Here is a 22,855-nt window from a genome sequence, read left to right as displayed (position 1 = left end):
CTACGAAAGGATATATTGAGTCCATTGGCGTAGCATCCATGGCGCGGGCCCCTCTATTCAGCAAAAGTTCTAGCTTAGGGCCTCCATGAAATATTTAGTAGTTACATACAATATCTGGAATTATATGGGGCCCCATATCTCAAATAGCTCAAGGCCATTACAACTCTAAAAACGACATTTCATGGCACGTATGGGTTTCATATCACCTGGTCCCATGACTAATGACCAATTGTGACCTACCCTACACTGCAATTATGTAATTTAAAAAAATGGTTAACAAATTAAAAAGTTTCCTTAAAATATCCTGCAAGTAATATCAAACTTTATATTAACTTCAAAACATTAACCCGTGTTTTAACGGTTCATTGCAATAAGGTGAGGGTGCGTTGGTGGTGACGTTTGTGCCCCATTCTTTCTTTTGTTTTTTCTCTCTATGTTAATTAAAACGTTGGTAGTATTTCCTTTTTTCTGCTTTTTCTTTAAAGTAAGCATTTTTTTTTTCGTTTTTTTTCCATTACCAGACAACAAGATTTAGACTTAAAATAGGTATTAAACAACAAAAAGAAACATCCTATTCTGTTTGTTACTTAGGGAAACATTAAAGATGTTGACTTTTTAGCTACTTATTGTGACTGTATTGGGGAGGAGGTTTACAACAAACAAATTTAAGATATAGCGACATAACATTTATTGTGGAATAATGTCATTCACTTGAATGGCTGCTTTGGTAGGTGCACTGGAAAGTCGTTCGGATAGTCTCGATGGTCTCGGGTTTATACCCTGACATAGCATCAATGTTGTTTGTTTTATCTTCTTATCTTATATAATACAGACGTTACTTCAAAAAAGAACATGATTACGTCCTACGCGTCATGCATTTAGTCATGCATATTAACCAATTCTTCCAAGTCACTGGTTCTCCTAGCTAGCTCAGGCAACCCATTCCATGCTCTAATAGCACTAGGGAAGAAGGAGTATTTGTACAAATTTGTCCTAGCATATGAGACGAGGAATGTGCCTTTATCTTTGTGTCTTTGTTTTTCAACCGAATCGTCCAAAAAAAAATGATAGGACTACTAATGACTTAACATCATCAACAAGCTTGCCAAACATAGGCCCTTACAGACAACATGAGCGACTGAGAACAGTGGATGGTGTAAACAAGGAGATTATGGAAGAAGTTGACAAGTACTGACGGAAACTAATTTCCTCGCATAGTGAATGTTAGTTTTTAACTTCAGAATGCAAAAACCTTTCATTTAGTGGTCAGCGCGAAGAAAATCGTTTTGGTGACACAAGTAACAACGACAATGTCTTAGCAGTACAAAACAAAAAACACAAACCTTTACTTCGACCCAGAGATTCAAAACGAGATATACGACCTACTGGGCAATGCAATTTAAGCAAAACACCTTAAGGAGATCCAATCTGCGCCATTTTTTCTCTATCATGATTGACAGCATTCAAAGAGAATGAAAAATGTATTAAATTATTTTCTGAAAATGTTTGTGAACTCCGACGATGAAGTATTGAAATCAGAGAGTCATTTGTAGGTTTTCGCATTTGCGAGAACCATAAGTCTGCAGGATTGACTGAACAAATACTCTTAAGTAATACAATTAAATTACATACGATGCCAAGGCAATGTTGGTTTTTCAATTTGAGTGAACAGAACAATAACCTCAGTGGCGTAGCTAGGAATTTGGGGGCCCGGGAGTCTTGACCACTTTAGGGGCCCCTGCATTTTGACAATCGACATCCTGACATTAGATTAAGGCGTAATGTTTAATATTTAATGTAAAACAAATTTAGGGCAGTCATTTGGGGGACCCCTCAAGTAGGGACCCGGGGGGGGGATTTTCAAATTCGGACCCCCCTCCCCCACTCTACCTACGCCACTGAATAGCCTTCATGTATTGTTTCAACAAAAGCAGCCACTTGCCTATACAATACTTCAACATGGTCTTCAATGATTCTGTCAGCTGTGTTCATGAACTTGTATCGGAATCTCTATTTAGTAAATGTACTGATACATACAAACAATTGGATTTCTTTGTCACACAAAATATTTATCATATGGGGGGGGGGGGGCATCAACATATTCTTGAACCTGGGCCCACGGGTACCTTGCTACGCCACTGATTGAGTCATGATTAATTGTGGATTTAAATTGTGTCACTTCATTGCTTACTACTTTGCTTTTTAATCTGCCGTCCTGGAGTGTTTCTTGCCGCTGATGGTGCAACAGAAGAAGTATTGTATAAAAAAAAACAAAGAACTCTGGTCTATAAATTGTCCCGAGTATAAATATAGTTATCTGCCGGGACTTACTTATATTAAAGTGTATAGAGCCCAGTGTAATTTCTTTTGTTACTGGCATATTTCGAAAAGGTAATGCTTCTATTTTTAGTCATAAACTTCCACATAGTTTAGTATTCTACTTCCATTGTTTAGTAGGCAATATTTAAGTGTAGTGAAAAAGAATAAAATGAAAAGTAGCATTTAATTAAAATAGTTTAGTAGTACATGAAAGTATTGTACCAGTTCGTTAGTTTATTTGTAAACAAGCAATATATATATATATATATATACAAATAGGGCCTATATGTATAAAATTACTTTTCCAAAAAGAAAGCTAATTTAAGGGAAATAACCGATCACTATCATATATTTATTTATGTCTATGCATATAGCTCAATACTGCAAGAATTATCATCTCCCTTTTCTACATACAAAAAATATTTAATTGCTACTAATTAATTAATTAGTTCATTTGATCCTCTTTGTTGCTATTAATAGCAATTAATTTGTCCTTACACTGATGACAATAGAAAAACGGAAACTAATGGAAACACTTAGAAAGACACAAAGATAGAGATACATTTCTTATTCCATACGCTAGAACAAATTCATACCAGAGATTCTTCTTCCCTATTGCCATTAGAGAATGGAGTGGGTTGTCTGAATCAGATATGAAAACCAACGACTTAGCACTAACATGCATGACTAGATTGCCACATGAAATGCGTAGGACGAAATTATCTTCTTTTTTTAAGTGACGCTTATAATAATATAAGATAAGACAAGGCTGGCATCAGGCCTACATATTTTCATTCCTCAGATGTATGTCCCACTACTCGGCGAAGTATCCCTATGGCTGCTGGTACTGGTTGGCTTGTTGACTGCCTTTTACCTCTACACCACGAGCTTCGTGGGTGTCCTCAAGGCGTACGGCATACCGGGCCCCAAGCCCTGGCCAGTCATCAACCATATGCCCGAGATGAGGAAGCATGGCCTGTCCAAGATGCTGGACGAGTGGCGGTCACTGTATGGCGACACTTACGGCTTCTACGGTTTGTTTCCGAGATGTGCGACCATAGTGACCCATGACGCGAGACTTCTGGAACACGTCATGGTGAAAGATTTCAGTAACTTTGTGGACAGGGCTGGACGTCGCACAACTCTTAGTGTTGTTTCCAAAGTAAGTAAAACTAGAGCATGGAATGGGTTGCCTGAATCAGCCAGGAAAAACAGTGACAGGGCAGAATTTAAGTCATTGGTTAACATGCATGACTAGATGATAACGCGTAGGACGTAATCTTTTTTTTTTGAAGTAACGTCTGTTACTGATAAGACTGAGCAGACTGCTTAACGCTCATGCCGAGTCTTAACTGCTGCTCGGTTTCAAGACACTCACACTTTCACACTGTCATCAGATACTACTAAGACGTCTGAGACTTTATAGTTTATTTAAATAATAACTTTAAGTTTTTACTTTGATGGAATATTAAATAAAGCGTCTTTACTTAATAAAATACTCAAAAACGACATAAATTTAAAATAAAGGCACATTCCTCGTTCCATATGCTAGGACAAATTTGTACAAATGCTCCTTCTTCCCTAGTGCTATTAGAGCATTGGATTAGGTTGCCTGATCTAGCCAGGAAAACCAGTGACCTGGTCATTTAATATGCATGACTAAATGCATGACGCGTAGAACGTAATCATCTTCTATTTTGAAGTAACGTGTGTATTATATAAGATAATATTGCTCTATTTTAACAAGCTACTAGATCAGGCAACTCTCCATATAGTTTGTTTTTTTTTTATAAAGGGATATTTTGGGACCAGTGTCTTGATAAAATATGCAGCTTTGATGGACATTGGCGGTTTTCTCTGGTGACACTCCACAAGGGCAAATTTCATTAGTCTCAATTTTCAACTTCCAAATAGGCTTATATGAGCCATGCATTGGTTTGTAAGGGTATAATTAAAATCATAATTATTATAAAATATTATAAATAATTAGCTAAACTTTGTTAGTCTTGTTTGATATGAGCATTTTAGTGATATACATCATAACACTTGTGTAATTCTTCTGCGAAACTCATTGATTGTATAAATTGGAGATATTCCAATGATAGAGGTCAACACCTTTTCAGGGGTTGTTTTCATTAAGCGGAGACTATTGGAGGAGATCTCGTCACGTGATGTCCCCGATGTTTACGGTTGGCAGACTGAAGCAGATGTTGTATCACGTGAACACAAGCGCTGCCCTGTTGTTGGAACTGTTCAAGAAGCATAAAGCTGAGGGAAAGTTGATTCCTCTCAAAGTCACAGCTGGTAAGATAAAAATAAAATATATCCTTCCTGGTTGGGTGATAGATAAGTTGACTGTTTAATTATTCATTAACTATTGCATTTGGTTCTAATCCCGCTGGAGACAGTGTATCATTTTAATCGTCATTAAAGAATTTGTTGCTCCTATTGGTTGGGTTACCTGCCTTGAAATGAAGATTGCGTAAGTTTTTGAAATGTGGCGGGGTGGGGAAATGATCTTTTAACACTTTTTACAGGCTTATATCATGGTCTATATTTGCTTCGAAAAGGGCACAAATCACGCACACAAAATAAATGAATAAAAAATAAATAAATAGTTGAAAAAAAAACAACAAGAAAACAATGTACAAAATCAGACGAAAAGCAAGCAAAATAAAAAAAAAATACTTTTAAAAAACAAAGCTTATTAAAGGGGAAGAATTCCACATTTGCAACTTTATCTCTCAATAATGTATAATTTATTTCCCATTTTCGATGTTAAACAAATTACTTAATTACCAATAATTTATTAACTATAATTTATTAATTTTTAAAACCGATTCATGTTTTGTTATGTACAATTAATAATTGTGCAAATTTTTCAACTTGATCCGAGAATGGCTTTGGTAGAAATAACGTGTTGACATTTTTTTACCAGACAGACATTGTAAAAAAAAAATAAAAAAAATAAAACATAACAAAAACAGCCAAAATAAACAAACAAACAAAACAAATACAACAACAAAACAAAGAGCTCAAAGTAACTTCGAGCTCTGTGAACAATAATAGTTTATGCAATTTCATAATGCACCTGATAAACAATAAAAGCAATTTCGTCAGTAAACATCTGGAAGAGTGTCATTAAGTCTACGGTTGAAGTAGAATTCCTTTTATTTTGATCGTGATAATATAATTTAGTAGACTTTAATTTTGACTTACGGAAAAAAAATAGGCCATTTGTATTGCTCCAAAAAAACAACAAAGAATTTTCGGGGACAGACCTGGCCCATGTTGTTTTTTTACAAAGTTTATATCAACTCACTCTGTCTGTCTGTCTGTCTGTCTGTTATTTCTCCCGCAACCATTCTCAATTGAAACTTTGCACAATTATTTATTGGCATATACAAGGCATGAATCAATTTTAAAAATATGACCAATGGACCTCATTCACCAATCGTAAACAAACAACATTTTGCCACGTGGTTCTTTATCTCTTCTATACAAATTACGCAATCCATAAAGGTTGTCACGTGATACTTTTTTTTTCATTGTTTTATCAATATTATCATGTTGCTAATTGTTGTTTGTTTACGATTGGTGAATGAGGTCCATTAGACAATTCTGGTAATTCATTATTTTGTTTAATAACAACTAGGGAAACAGATGATGCTAAACTTGTAGGGTTTAGTCCCCTTAAATAATTGTTAAAACTATTTCTCCCTCACGTATTCTCCGATCAATTATTTATTGTAGCTAACAAAGCATGAACCAATAAACGAAAATTCTCAATTAGTCAATTAATCATTGGTAATTAATTCCTTTGGTTGATGTCGAATAAGGGAAATAACTTGTACATTATTGATAAATATAGTTTTAAGGGCGGAGTTCTCCTTTAGATAAATTTTGTTGTTTTTAACCTTTAATTAACGCGTGTGGTAGTATGGTCTCTAAACATCAAAATTGTAATTCTATTTTGTAGGCCTATATACTCATTGTAAAACAGCTCAGCACTTTAAGGGTTAAAAAAAAGTATTTTGTATATTTTACTTGTTTTCAAGATTATTTTATGATAGAAAAAAACGACTCCATAAACGTCGGTTGAACTTTCACAGGTAGATATACTTCCGATGTCATAGCCCGAGTGGGATTCAGCATTGATTCCAAAGCGCTAACAGAAGAAAACAGCGAGTTCTCCAAAAACATAAATAATTTCATTCGCATTCCTGCGACACGTCTGCAGAGTTACGTAAGGTAGGCCTATTTATTTACTCATTTATTTTTTTTGGCCTTTATTTTGGCTAAGCTGGCAATCACTATTTCTATTAACTTACTGAGTATGTTGGGTCGAGGTGGCTGAGTGGTTAAGCGCTTGACTTCCTAACCTGGGATTCTGGGTTAGAATCTCTGTGAACATTGGGATTTTGAATTTCGGGATTTACAGGGCACCCCTGAGTCCACCTAGCTCTAATGACTCTCTGACTTGAGTTCGGCAAAGTTAATTCTCTTTCTCTCCTAACTGACGATACTAACGTTGATTCCACTAGAATGTGGTAAATAATTACGGAGAGAAAGAGTTAAGGCGGTTGGTCGTTGTGCTGGCCACATGACAGCCTGCTTGTTAACCGTTACCTAAGAAACATGACCTTAAAAGCATCGGCCCCATAGATCGCAAGGTCTGAAAGGGGAAACTTTACTGTTTACTGAATATGTTGGTTTCAAAATTATTAACATCGTGAAGGCAATCATTCTTTGATCTTTGTGTATATTTTTTACAAGGATGTGAGGGGGGGGGGTGACTACCGCATTTACATAATTTTTACTTTTTTTTGGTCCTCTTTAAATTGATTTTATAAAGCGCATCTTTCGTGCGTATAGCATGCTCAGAGCGCTTTGGTCCAGTCACTTTTGTGGACCAGTGGGAGGGGAGGAGGTGGTGTGATACTAAATGTGATTGTTTCGTCAGCCCCGTCCTGTTATTGTAACCCAGTAACCCACATTGCTGACATGTCGAAAGGATGCGCTAATTAACAGATAAGGGCGGGGATAATGGAATTCCTTTTAGGCCTATATATATATATATATATATATATATATATATATATATATATATATATATATATATATCTGTGGCATTTTACGTCTCGAGAGACGATCTTTTCCCTTTGCAACTTCTTGAGACGATCTAAGACGAATAAACCAGCATTTAAACAGACAAGAAAGTGTTTGTTAGTATCAACTAGCCTATATAACAGGTGGTATCTGGGAGAAGGTTTTCCGTGCTTCCTTTAGGCGCTCAGCAAACACAACTCTGCTCGAGTCGGGATTCTGAAGGTGGCCAAGTCGTAGATACGCGTTTTGGTTTTAAAGGTACTCTTGTGATTTGTTATACGAGTGAAGAGAAAATATGTTACCGAAATAACTAATTTAAACGAAGAAAAGTTGCATATTGACTGCAGGACAGTAGGCATAATAAAAAACAATTTTACCATTTAAAATTTCAATTTCCCTTTCAGTGGCGTATCTAAGGGGGGGATGGGGGGGAGAATTTTAAGATCCCCCCGGGCCCCCACCTAGGGGTCCCCCAAATGGGTGTCCGAAATTTATTTGTAAATACATAAATTAATATATTTGATTGACAAATAGTGTCAACGGGTGTCTTTTTTTTTTCAACATTTATGGATTAAATTTATCACAAAGACTAAACCTAAATCTAGGTCTATCAGTACGTTGACTTTATTGACATTTTCAAAATATTTTTTCCCACAGTGATCAAAGTTTTTTTTTAAAGTTAGTTTTATATTTTAAACTTTGTTGCCACGAATAAAACTGCATGATATACAGCGAATTCCAGGTATCTTGTTACCTTTACTAATAATAGATCTAAATGGCGAGAATTTTATGGCTACACTAATTAAGCTTGAAGCAAAATTTACAGAATCGAGTATAACAGATCCAAAAGTTATTCTTAACTATGCTAAAATAGTCCATTATTCGGGTTTGGCGTCTATAATTTCAGAATTAAACTTCACACTCGAGTTATTACCCCTCTATTCATCTTTCCTCATGGATATGAAAACAGTTGGAAAATATGATGTTTACGTAATTTGTGATAATATTCAAGAATTTTTAGATTAAAACCTGAGAGTGTCTTAATATTTGTGAAGAGTCTTGTGTCGTAACACGGATTTCGTTTGGGTAGGGAATCGAATAATAAGTGAAATTTAAGAGTTCGTATAAGAAAATAAATTCGTTTTTGCATTATATTCATTCTTTACTATTCTTTAATAAAAAAGCGTTGATTTCTTCTGTATGTTTTTCCATCGTTTGTCTTTATGATGTAAGATCTGGGTGATGAATGTTTTTTTTTATTACAACTGCTTTCTGCCATGTTTGTCCTAGACGAACTCTCCGACAGAATAATCTTTAGGTAGTCTTGCTTTTGCATCGTATTTCACTTTGCTTTTCATCTGTCATTCGTTGAGTAATGTCTCTGCATTTTCAGCTACCGATGGTTTCAATAGTTTGGGATCAGTTGGAATGATTCTCTGAGTCTTCTACTCGTCAGCAGTTGTGATGGTGAATACGGCAGTCCACTTATCGGAGTATTTCTATACTCGAGCAAAACGAGATATGGATCTTTCCCACTTTTGTATGCTTTGAATACTTTTGCTTTCGCACAAAACATAAACAACCAACAATGATGTAATATCATATAATATTAGAACAGAATCTTCTTCATGCAGTGGAAAATTTTCTGCCTATCTGGAATTCTGGTCAAAGCTCCTGCGCCCAATTAATATAGTTCAGAAGAAACTACAAAAGTCTGGACTGCACATACGGGAAGCTGCTGAAGAAATTAGTACCCTTTCATGCTTTCTGCAAAATGATGAGAAACTGACAAAAACCCAATCCATCGAAAAAGCAATAGAAGGTAGTAAATACTATGGATTCCCTGTAATCAAAACAACCAGAAGAAAGAAAAGACTTAATGGGAAGTTGAGTTCTAATGTAGGACTGTCAATAGAACTGCAATTCAAACGTGTTGCGACAGAAATGCTGATGAAGACACGCTTATGACAAACTGTGCTACAAACTGTTTGTATGATGAAATAAATGGCAAATCGCTTTTTCAATGATGTCATTGATGCACGAGCACTTTTCATCAACAAGCCAGTAATACAATCACCAATAGACATATTGAGGAAACAGGCTCCATATGGTAATTACGTGTGCTCAAACCTGGCATCCTCCTCCGAATACTGCTAACTCAGGCCACTTCCATTACGTCATGTGAGAGATCATTCTCAAAGCTCAAGTTCATCAAAAACTATCTCAGTGTAAATGATGTTGAATGGTGTAACGTTGCGGAATGCGAATGTCGTGTAATGCTGGGTTCTTGCTTCCTGAAGTACTCTTGACACGTGACAAGACAAATACTATAAACTGACTTAAGTCCGTTTCAGCAGACAAATATAAAGTTTATTTTACTACAATAATAATAATACTGCACTCCTTGTTAGTACTACAAATCAAGAAATAATAAACAATCCTATCCGCATAACAGCGGTATCAAAAATATCCAATACGTTAATCACAAATCACGTCCGCATCTCATCGGGTAACACTGTGAAGAAATATAGATCAACTAATACATGTCTCAAAAGACCACTGGCAACAACTGCCCACAAGTTACTTTCTAACTGAAATTACTACAGACTTTTCTTAGTCGCTACTGTCCATCCCGGACCAAAATATACTTGACCACTCGGTCCAAAGAATACCACTTGACTTCACTAACTTGACTGACTTGATTTGACTTACTTAACTGACTGACCTCTAAGTCTAACTTTATTCATTCTACTTCCTGTTTTCTACATCAGGAATTCCACGTGTCTTTTAAACTCTTAACATGACGTGAACTTTAGATCATGCAATGTCAACTAAGACTGTGACACTCAGGAGCACAATGACACAAGAAAGGCTTATCATGGCTTTAATGTCTGTGAAGTCACAAAAGTATCGATGTAGATGATGTTATAGATTTCTTTGCTGCACAGAATGCACGACGTGAAGCGATATCAATTGAGATTTGTCACTTGTGCATTATTTAACTAATAAACAACGGCATTATTCATTAAAAGAGTCTTAATAATTAATTTTTGTTAAGTTTACTGATATACTGAATCAGTTTGATTTTGGGCTTATATATTTTTGCGTACATTATCTCATGTCATATGTCGAATGTCAAAATTCAAGGGGCCCCCAAAGAGGTCAATCCCCCCGGGCCTCCAAATCCCTAGTTACGCCCCTGTTCCCTTTTCTTTGCTTGCCAAAAGCTTAAAATGACTTTATTTCAAATATTATAAACTAGTTGATATCTAAGATTAAAACTTTACACCCAGATCTATCGCAGAGTTCTTTCCGCCTATAATGGACATAGGCCTGAAACTGTTTACGGAACAAGTCGATGCGATCTTACCAGAGACCAACAGATATTTTCTAAACTTGATTAAAGACTCTATCGACAGGAAATTACATGAGAGATCTAGGCCAGGTAATACCATCTATCTGAAACCAATGACTTAGTAGTCTAAATAGTTTGAGTCTCTAATTAACATACACGGCTAGATTAACACATGGGCAAGTGTATGACGTAATGATCTTGTTTGAAGGAGCGTCTGGAATGAATGTTTGGTTTAAGTAAGAAGTTGTTTGTTTTTTTTAGATTGGAGGGGGGGGGGCTAGTGTTGAAACTTTCACTTCACTTCCCCCGTCTCGGCTGTTTGCTGACCTCAGCCTATAATCTTACTCAGGGTCGGCCCTAACAATTGCGGGCCCCAATGCTAAACGCTTAGCTTAGTACATTTTCAATATGGAACTAAATTAATCAATTAGGACTGATTGATTAAATAATTGGTTAACTTGTTGATTGATTCATGTGTTGTCATGAACAATGGATAGTCCTAATTGTGCAGTTTCAACCTGATCCGAAATGGAAAGTGTGAGAAAAACGTGTAAAAAAAATGCATTCCACCCAGACAGACAGACGGACAGACAGAGTGAGTTAGTATAATAATAATAAAAAAAAAGAACACAAACACACCTCTCCCCATCTAACCAAATTAACTATAATAATTCATCCTCTAGACTATAAGAAATCCTCTCACGTGGACATGCTGGACATGCTACTGGACGCTGAAGTGGATGATCAGACAGGGAAACATCTGAAAGCTGAAGATAGAAAGATCACTCGCAATGAAGTGATAGGCAACTCCGCCATTTTGATCTTGGCCGCCTACGAGACTACGTCCACAGCCTTGACCTCTATACTGTACCTGCTGGCCAGGCATCCAGACATACAAGATAAACTTATAGAAGAGGTAGATCAGGTCATGCAAGGTCAGACAGAGCCCAGATACGAAGACTTGTCAAAACTGGTTTATATGACGCAGGTAGACATTGCACTTTTTCCCTTCCAGTAGAGTAGAGCCACGTTTCGTTTGCGCAGTTCAATGTAGCTAGTTATTCCTGGGACTTGTGGTATCTAAGTGTGTCTAAAGTAAAGTTCCCCTTTCAAACCTGGTCATCTATGGGGCAGACGATGTACAGGTCATCTCTTTCTGTGGCCCACGGTTAACGAGGGTGTCATGTGGCCAGCACAACGACCAAGCGCCTTTACTTTTCCCCAACTAATGTCTGGTACCCATTAGAGCTGGGTGGACTCAGAGGCGCCCTAACGATTCCGAAAATAAAAATACCAGTCTTTACCAGGATTCGAACCGTCCCCGTTCGGAAGTCAGGTCTTAAAAGCTCATCCACCACGCTTTTTAAGTGTGTGTGAGGTGTTTTATTACTTCATAGATTGTGCTGTACATTTTAGAACATGATATTGTAACATAATGTATCATAGTATTTATCATCTACCTTTGCACGTCATAAATAAATGTTTATTTAATTTAGACACCGTACGTAGACCATATGTTCAAAGTTAAAGCTAAGTGTTATTTTTTGCTGTCAATTACTGTTGCATTAGCCTGCCTAAATGGGAATCTGGTTAATTTAAACCACCCTCTTGCTAAACTCTGTTCTTCTTCTTCTTCCTCGTTCCCATTATTATGTTGGAGTGTTCAGATGACTAGACCAATACATGAGATGAACTGCGCAGTGGTTTCCAAATCAGGAAACTCTCCTTATAGTTTTCTTTCTATTGGGGTGTTTTGGGGCCAATGTCTTGTACGGGCCTCATGGTAAAGAGAACAGTTTTGAAGGACATGGTCAGCATTCTCTGGTGACACTCCACAGGGGGCAGATTTCACTGGTTCCAATTTTGAGCTTCCGGAACATATGTTGTCCCATTCTGTTGTGACCGGGCCCTGAGTCGAAAGATCAGACGTTGGTCTTGTCGGGATAGCTTATAGTAGGCGTTATCTTTCTTGCTATTTGGATGAGAGCTTGTCCATGTCTCAATTATTCTATTCACTATTAGCTACTTCATTTCTTCTGGATAGAGTGCAGAGTTTATTTGTGTGTTTGTTCTCCCACTCTTGGCGAGTGTGTCAACCTTCTCATCACCTTTTAGTTCTATTATCTATATGCGCTGGTATCCATTGAATAACATTTTTTTTTTGCTGTTGAGCTTCATAAATGCTATCCTGGGTCCTTTCATAAAGTCTGTTCATTTCGCTTGATGATATTTGTTGATGTGTGTTTTATATAGGTTGCACCAATCGGTGTTTGGAAGTAACATCCCTTGTAACTGTTGTTGTCAACCAATATGGCGCTAGATTAAACAGCTGATTTCATGTCTTATAAGTTATATCCAAAGTCTTGTTATTATTCGTTCATAATAATCAACAATATTTGATTTTTTTCTTCTTCGAGGTCATCTACGAATCACTGCGCATGTTTCCCCCATCACCAGACGTGTCAAGAAAAGCCTTAGAGACCAAAACCTATGATGGGTTCACCATACCAAAAGGAGCCGTCATATTCATCCCCATCTACAAGATCGTGAAAGACCCTCGCTATTTTCCTGACCCCTACAAGTTTGACCCCGAGAGATTTTCTCCAGAGAGAAAGTTAGAAATCGACCCAATTACTTTCCTACCATTTGGATTCGGCAGACGTCAGTGTGTGGCAAAAAGACTGGCATTGATAGAACTTAAAGTAAGTAGTTCCCCCTTTCAGGCCCTTTCAGACCTTGCGATATATCGGGCAGATGTTTCTGTGGCCCACGGTTGACGAGCGTGTCATGTTCCAGCACAACGACCAACCGCCTTAACTTTTCCCAACTACTGTCAGGTGCCCATTAGTGCTGGGTGAACTCAGAGGCGCCCAAAATCCCAGTCTTCACCAGGATTCGAACACGGGACCTCGGTTCGGAAGCCAAGCGCTTTACCTCTCAGGTATCGCGCCTCCGATAGAAAATAAGGTGTGGATTTAATTCATCTAGGTTCCAGATCTACAATCATGAATTATGTAGGCTTATGCCAATTAGTTTATCTATTAAGACAAAGTATCTTATATGTCCTATAGTTTAAAAGAAAAAAAATCTATAGATATCTAAATGATCTAGAACTTAAATATTCAAAGTAGTAAAACTAAGTCCAATCTAACTATCTATCTATCTATCTATCTATCTATCTATCTATCTATCTATCTATCTACCTCTCTCTCTCTCTCTCTCTTTATATATATATATATATATATATATATATATATATATATATATATTATATATATAATTTTTTATTCTAAGATCCTGCTGACATTGTTGAAACATTAAAATATAGAAACAAGTGAAAGCATAAAGAGAAATGTTGGGGCTTCATAAGGAACTTAAAAAGAAAACCTAAGAAAATGAAAAGATAAAGATTAAAGATGATTTCAAAATTCTAAACTAAATGATGAACGCTTATCTTATTTTCTCTTATAAATTAAAGACTTTACTTCCATTAAAGAAGAATAGTACGTCCTACACGCATCCATGTGTCAATCTAGTCATGCTTGTTAATCAGAGACTTAAAATCAGCTAGTTTGTACAAGAGTGCAATTAAAGTTTAGAACGGGTTGCCTGAATCAGCCAAAATTACATCTACAGTTTTTAATACATCTAGGTCAGCGGTTCTCAACCTTTTAAGCTCGGCAACCCCTTTTTACAATCCCCCACTCTGCCGCGACCCCCCCTCCCGACACACACATACAGCAATAGAAGAGTAGATAATAACAATCCATAGTTTCGATGGTCTTAGGCGACCCCTTGCAAATAGTCAATCGACCCCCAAGGGGGTCACGACCCACAGGTTGAGAACCCCTGGTCTAGGTCATAATAATCTTTTTTTTTTTTTTTGGTCCACCTTCTCATATTACCCCATTTCCCCCCCCCCCCCTAAATTAGAGTAATGTTTCGCCTAACTATTTGTTTGTTCTCCCAAAGTTCATATCTCATGTATCTTGTACAGGTTGTGTTGTGTCTGCTGCTGTCTAACATGAAGTTTGTCCAGACAGAGAGGACGGAACCTAAAAAAGGAGAAGAAACAGAATACTTACGGATTGATGGTTTCTTTGTGCCCAAAAAGGCGATTGAGTTAGATGTCGTTTTCAGAGAGAAATAAATTTAAGGTTTGACTTTAAAAAATTCTTCCACCACGATAGCCACATGACATCTTCCCCTAGATGCCTTCCTGGCGTCCACGTTTAAAAGGCAAACCAACGTGGACGCTGTCCATTTTGCCGGCATCACTTGTCCTTGTAGTGACTATCCGTTATTGGACTTACGTCGTGGCCGTTGCCAACTGTGCCTAGTTTAACTCTGTGTGTTATTGTGTGGCTGCTGGTCTTTACAGTAAACAGATCTAAATCGGCACACGTGTTGGTTTCTTCATTCATTTGTTCTGTGCTCAACCTACCACATTTACTTTAAATGCGTATATTTTTTAATTCCCGCTTTAACAAAAAGAGAATTGGAGACACGAAATAGAATATGTGTGTTTTTGTCTTTTAGATTTTTTTTTTTAGCTGTAAATAATAAAACGAAATAATAGTGGTCTGATTAAGGTTTGATCATTTTCTGCTCCTGAAATTGTAACTTGTGTTTTTTTCAGTTTCTCTTCGGCGTTTCTCAACTTGGGAGTTACAGTGGCTCAATGTGTTGCTGACAGTACGTTCGGACTGTGGGGTATTCTATGCATTAGGCTGAGAGTATGACTTGCAGTGGTTAAAAGTAAAACATAAGACCCCCTCCCCTCAACCAAAAAAAAAAAGTACAGGCCACAGGCTCCGTTTAGAACTGACTTTAACCTTTGAGTATTACTAACAGTAGGCATACTAAGTGGGCCAAATAATTTAGATACTCAAGATTTTGGTGTGTGTGTGTGTGTGATTAAATGAATAGATGAATAGATTCTTTTGAAAATAATCTAGTTCGATAAAGATGACTTAAAGACAACTTAATTTGTTCCATTTTATATCTGATTACAATTTTTCAATTAGATGTGAACTTTTTTTTAATACTAAAGATGATTGGAGAGGTCCACAGTGAGGATAACTGGCTACGTGAGTCAATATGTGTTTTGGGTAACGGTAACCTAATAGATGATATGATGTAGCATTACCATTGTGACTATGATTTCCTGACGAGTTTGTTTGTGAATTAGTCACATTTATGACTGGAGTGCCCCACCCCCAAAGCTGCACCCTTGGTGTACCTTTGCTTTGATTGATTTGGTGGGTGCAGCGCGGTGCAAACACTTTTCATTGGCTGTAATGACGCAAGTAGAGGTTAGCAGACGACATCATTGTGGGTCGCCATTATTGTTGGTTTAGATATAAATGTATTTAAATGAAATTCGATGTTAATGGAAGTAAAACCTTTTAGTAAATGTGCTCGTCACATCGTTAGAATGACATTTGATAAATCATTTTCATTTTGACAATTAAACTACTTGTGGGAAACTACAGAGGCGTAGCTAGGGTGGGGGAGAATTTGAAACTCCTCCGGGCCCCCACTTGAGGGGGGGTCCCCAATTGAGTGTGTTTTTTTTTATTTAAAATTAAATTTTATGCAAAATGCAAGGGCTCATAAAGAGGTCAAGCACAACGGGCACCCGAATGATGACAAACTCCTAGCTACGCCACTGGGACAATATTTATTATACACATGATATGTCATACATTTTCTTATAGGTTTGCATTATGTATATAATTGAATGCTAAGTTTGTATTTATATCTTTAATGTCTCATTTTAAGTAACTTATTTTTAGTTTTTTATAGCATTAAATAAATAAATAAAAAGAAGAAGAAGACAAAAAAAAAAGGTATAAATTGGCTTAAACATCTTGTCACTTGTGTGTGTGTGTATTATGCTGCATTGACAGTACACAAACAGCTGACCATCAGGAAGTCAACTGTCCTCATTATTTGGGTCACATTAGGATTACGGATGCATGGGAAAATGCATGTGCAGATTTTTTCTGGAAGACAATGGATTAGCAAAAACTAGATATACGGTACAAAAAAAAAATGGAATCATGAAGAAATGAAAGAACATTCTATCAATGACGGTGACTATCCGGTTCGGTACTATATAAAGGTGAAACTACCTTCTCATGAGGTCAATCAGTCGCTAGTCATCAGTCATTGTTCAATGTGGATTATTTAATTGTGATTATTCTTAACTGTGTTGCATTTCAACTAAATTATTGTTACGATTCTATCTCCCTGAAAAGTTCTTCTACTATAACCATTGCCCAACACATCAAACTCAAGAACTTGACAAAAAGAGTTCCAAAAGAACGTGGTACTTTGATGAGTAAATAAAGAAATAACAGCCAATACGACACAATTGGCAACACAATAAACTGACTACACTCTCGAGGACTCACATTGTTCCGCACCGTCCTTTTGCCTTGCTGTCCTGGACTGAGCTCCTTGCACGCTCTGTCTCTGGTCCACAAATGCTTTCAATTACATGATCGTAACCACTGGCGGATCCATGGGGGGGGGGGGGGGCGATCACCCCCCCCACACACACACACACTCGGGCGAACCCGGGGGGGGGGGGGGGTTAGTAAAAAAAAATCACACAATTTGTATACGAATTTATTAGTTATGTTAATAATATATACGAATTATTTATATTTCAACCTATTTTTAGATTATTTCACCCCCCCTCTCTAGTATGTTGACCGATTTGGTGGGATGGGGAGGTGGCGAGGGCATCAATGCCGCCCCCCCCCCCACCATAAACTTTCGAGTGGGGGGGGCGGTCTAATTTATTTGTAGAAATCACAGCTTGTTAACGGAATCAATTAAATATCTTCAATATCTATATAATTAAAACTTCTTATTGATATTTTAACCGATCTTTATATTATGTCGTTCCCCTGTTAGTCGATAGGGTGTAATGGGGAGGGGGGGCGAATACCTCTACTGCCCTTCCAACCTAAACCCTTTCATAAATTGTGAACAAAATGAGTTTAATTACCTCCGTTGCATAGATGTAATAAAACGTGACCTCAAATCAGTGAACATCAATACCGACAATTGGAAAGACATAGCTCTTGACAGCACCAGATGGAGAGAGAGTGACCAAGAAAGCTATGGACAGTGAAAGTACATGGGTCTCAGCTCATGAAGAAAAACGTACAATCCGAAAAATGTCCAGCTCCTCTACCACCGAAGCAAAAGCCACCTTAACCTGCGCTATCTGTGGACGGAAGTGTCTCTCCAAAATAGAGCTCCACAGCCACATGTGTGCTCTGAGATGAACCATAGTCGTTCTACGACTGATGCCAATGAATTTTTATATTATATCGCTACACTTCTTTCCATGCCAAAGTAGACTAAGACTACGACTGCTTTACTGATCCTTAAGGAAATGTGTTGTGATTACAGGGACTTTTTTTCTTATATAAAGACAACACAACAGAAACATTCACATAAATAGAACAGACAACAACAAATTTTATGCAGGGGGAAAAACTCCACATTTACATCAATATAGCTCTATAAAAAAGAATAGTTTCCCCTTTTAGTATCAAACAATAGATACTAATTACCACGATTTAATACAATTGTTTGTTTTGATATACTCGTGCTTTTTTCTTTGAAAATAATTAATATAGTAAAATTTCAGCTTGAAACGAGATTGGGAAGGGGAAGAAATAACGTGTTTAAATTTGTATCAGACGGACAGAATGGGCTGATAATGCAAAATATTTTTATGAACTTGATGACTTGTGAGTTCTTTTTACCCTTTTTGACGACGTTTCGACACGACAGATGTCACAGTTTCTTTACCAAGTGCATGTCTGGGTCAATTTCATAAAGCTAAATTTCTAAACTAATATGCAAAGAAATGTGAATATTTTGGTAATTTTATATGATGCTTATACAGCGGTTCTCAACCTTTTGAGCTCCGCGACCCCTTTTACAATTTTCCACTAGGGGGCGACCATTTTTTTTTTGTTTTATTCATTGGCTTAGGTAAATGTGATTTAGCTAGTGTTCAATTTATATCACGAAGTGATTAGATCTTCTCCCTAGAAATGTTTCATCCCGTGTTGCGAAGCATTTGATGGACAGTAATTTCAGTTGTTGAAAAAGTATTCTGCTACAACGAAGATGTGGTCTGCAACAAATATTTTCGAATCAAAAAAATATAAAAAAAGTAACTACCACTAAAAGTCACGTATCCGTACAATGATGATACATTCACTTAAAGTGTCATTCGTATCCCCTGGCTATATGTCAGTGTTCTTAGATCTGTCTTTGTTATTACCACTTTTTATTTTATTGATACTTGACGATCGTTTCATAAACTGTTTATTAATAATATTATCTGAATAATTTCTAAATCCTACAGCACCTAAAATAGAAATGTATTTCTACTATAGAACAAATATGCTTGTTACAACACGTTAGAGACACACATATATATATATATATATATATAAAACATCCGATGAAAAATAGCTCCCCCCGACAAAATAAAAAATAAAAATTCCGACGATCTATGCAACTTCTCGGCGATTGCGGTGTAGGATTTGTACTTACACTATGAAGCTGTTCCATTTATATAAAAAAGACATTAAAAGTAATTCTGGTTTTTAATAGAAATGTCCAAGAATTAAAATGTTAAAATTTCATTAACAAAGAGAAATAGTTATATTTTTTTATGTATACATTTTTTAAAATATAGAAACATATAAAAGTTTTATTATTTATGCCATTTTGAATTTTCATTTTGAAAAAAGTTTTTTTATGACTTAAATATGCAAAATTTTATTATTAAAACATGTATAGAGTTCTCCTTGTCATTGTACTACGGAAATAGAAAACGAAAGGTCATCAATTGAAAGAAAGGTAACTGTTGGAAAAGATACCATCTATTTTTCATTTCTATAGATATTACTAAATTTAGAATTGCAAAGGTCAACTCTAGTATTTTGCAATAAACATTATATTTTCTATTTTAAATAATGTTTCAAACCATATAAAATGTTTTAATTCATATGGAGCTTGTTATTGTAAAGCATTATTTGCAATACAGGGTATATTATATTTATTTCTTTATATTTCTTAATTTTTTTTTAATAATTTATGTATAAGTAACCACAACATTCGTAATTATCATAAGCTGCGTGGCACTTTCCAAGAGCATCAGCCTGTAAAGCCAAAGTTGATAAATTCGAATCTTAGTAAGGACTTTTTTTTCTCTTTTTTTTTTCTATTTATAATAAGTGAAAATCTTTACTTAATTTATCCTTAAAAAATGGACGATATTTTGAAAATATATATTCAAATATGTATAAATTTAATATCTGCATATGAACCACAAGAAGCCCCTGGCTCAATGGACTTAACATCTCTAGTCATGAAACGTTTCTCCCTCACATGTTTTCAGTTACCTTGCTTAAAACATATTTCTCCCTCACACATTTTCAGATTTTGATAATATATAATTATTTACTCTACCTAACAAAACATGCGCAGCAGGAGCATGCTGGGCCCATAACCCAGAGGTTCATGGATCGGAACCTCGCTATGCTACCACTTAAACTAGAAAAGCCTCACTTGATAATCATAAGTAACGACACCAGATTCATGAGTGAATGTATTAGGACTTTGTTAACACACAACACACACTATACATAACAATCCAACATTCAATCCCTTAGTCAAGGGGAATCATTACAGATACTTATATAAACAATGTCAACAACATGAATCAATTTAAAAAATACACTACTAGTCAAATAATTATTTGTAATTGATATCAAATCAGGGAGATAACTTGTACACTATTGATATACTTTTTTGGGCAGAGTTCTTCCCCTTTAGTATTTATTTTTTTTTTAACGGAATTTTTATAATTTGCTTATTTAAAAATCTTACTATAGAATGAAGCTGTAGGTGAGTCTTAACTTTATTTTTAATGGTCTCAAGTAAAAAAAACTAAAGATGATGAAAAGGTCATTTGTTTTGTGGTCAAAAGTTAACAAGGGTTTCGTGTGGGCAGCACATGAAACAACCAATTTTACTTTTCCCCAACTATTTCCTACCATTTGTATGATGACAGTGAAAGATTCACAATTTATAATAGCAGAAAAACATTAAAACTGTATCAATAACAGTAAATAATTAAAACTTTATTATTGCAGTAAAGCATTTCATTTTATAATAGCAATGAAACATTAAAGTTTATAATAGCATTGAAAAATTAAAACTTTATAATAGCAATGAAACATTAAAACTGTATAATATCAGTAAATTATTCAAACTTCATAACAGCAGTGAATTTAAACTTTATCACAATAAAACATTGAAACTTTATAATACCAGTAACTTTCAAACTTATTAAAAGCAGTAAATTTAGTGCTCTTGTACTAGTCTAGATTAGACAATAGTAGACTATATTTTCTATGTAAATTCTAGTGTAGATATTCTATTTCTATACCTAGAATTGTAGAATTTTTGAAAATCTACTGTTAGAGTAACATAGTGAGTGGGGCTTAATGGTGGACAAGTAAGGCAGATGATATAGGCCTACAGGTCATTTGTGTCTGTAGCCTACAGTAAACATTAAAACCTTATTATTGCAGTAAAACATTTATTTTTATTGGCAGTGAAACTATAATTAAAAAGCAATAAAATTAAAAGAATTACAACTTTATAGCAGTAAAACATTTTAATAGTAGCAAAACATTATAAAAGCTATTGGTCATTGTGCTTGCCACATGACACACTGCTTCTTTTTGATTCTTTAAATAGCACATATTTTTGAGGCTTAGAATTTAGTTCACATTTTCCTTGACAACTCATAAGGAGTTTATAACTTTTTTTAATGTCAATTGGGAGTTTCAAAATTGTTCAAAGTTTCTTAAGAGAACTCATTAAGTGTTTAGTACTTTATATTTCCTTTTACAGGTCATTAGGAGTTAGAAACTTGTTTAAAATAATAATTAATCAAAAAAATAATTAATAATATTAGTATTAATAGTAATGAAAATAATGATAATAAAAAATAATGTATACATTTTGTTCTGCCCATAAGCTACTAGCAGAGGAACAACAAGGTTGCATTGAAGAGTCGATGGGCTGTAAATTACATCTAACCATAGATGATACTATATTGCACCAACCTAATAGAAAAAAAGAAACTTAACATGTGCTACATCGACTACAAAAAAAGCAGTTGATTCAGTTCTGCGAGAGTCTGGATAACTGGAAGATAAATCTACATCTGAGTTTAACCCACTTCCGGTATCTAAATTACTCTAAATTGCAATACGTACGGACGATAAGGTAGACACTTAAATTTAGAAAAAAGTACATCTCGCCTATTATACAGAAATGATTTAAATCTATATGCAGAAAACGCGCAAAGTTACACACCATAATTAAAACTGTCTTTGTAAATATAAGCAAAGATTAAATAAAATCCTCAACACTAATCCACCTGGCAGTAACCTCATCACAGCAATAAATAGCTGGGCCATCCCGACCGACCTACATGACATTTACAGACTATCGAAAATACTACGAACCAGATTTCGATGTTTAGCCTATAACCACAAGTCCACCAAAAGAGATTCGCCATTGGTAAGAAAAAAAACACACCACGAAAATTCCCGGCATTATTAGATGGGGAAAACATTGACAAGGCTGCTTCTCTACCCTAAAACGGAAGGCTTTGTTACAACAATACAAGACAGAGTCATTAGGACAAAAAAATTACGAGAAACATATCCTAGGACTCAATATTGTAGACTATTGCCGAAAATGTGGGTGAGTCAATTGAACACATAATGGCAGGATGTTCAGCCCCAATCGGAATCTGCCTACCTAGGTCGTCATAACCAAGTTGCAAAGCAAATACACTAGCACTTGGCTTTGACACATAATTTGATCGGTAAGGATACTCCTCCTTATTAAAAATAAGAGGTTCTCGAGTCTACTGAACATCTGCTGCACTGGGATATGCCTATTTTGACCGACAAAAGGGTAGATTTTAATCGCCCTGATCTGCTGCTC

General features: G+C 35.9%; 1 protein-coding gene across 1 annotated transcript; it reads left to right on the top strand.

The window, feature by feature from the left end:
- Window positions 1-2,310: 2,310 nt before the first annotated feature.
- On the top strand, window positions 2,311-16,597 carry LOC106052498 (cytochrome P450 3A8-like). The gene is made up of 9 exons (XM_056009968.1): window positions 2,311-2,391; window positions 3,122-3,481; window positions 4,443-4,623; window positions 6,432-6,570; window positions 10,722-10,873; window positions 11,467-11,771; window positions 13,201-13,485; window positions 14,781-14,940; window positions 15,423-16,597. Exons 2-8 carry the CDS (start codon window positions 3,122-3,124, stop codon window positions 14,931-14,933), a joined length of 1,575 nt encoding a protein of 524 aa, XP_055865943.1. The 5' UTR covers window positions 2,311-2,391; the 3' UTR covers window positions 14,934-14,940; window positions 15,423-16,597.
- Window positions 16,598-22,855: the final 6,258 nt, after the last annotated feature.

This window comes from Biomphalaria glabrata, chromosome 14 (genome assembly GCF_947242115.1).
Source record: "Biomphalaria glabrata chromosome 14, xgBioGlab47.1, whole genome shotgun sequence".
NCBI lineage: Eukaryota > Metazoa > Mollusca > Gastropoda > Planorbidae > Biomphalaria > Biomphalaria glabrata.
This window is presented reverse-complemented; position numbering and strand designations above follow the sequence as displayed.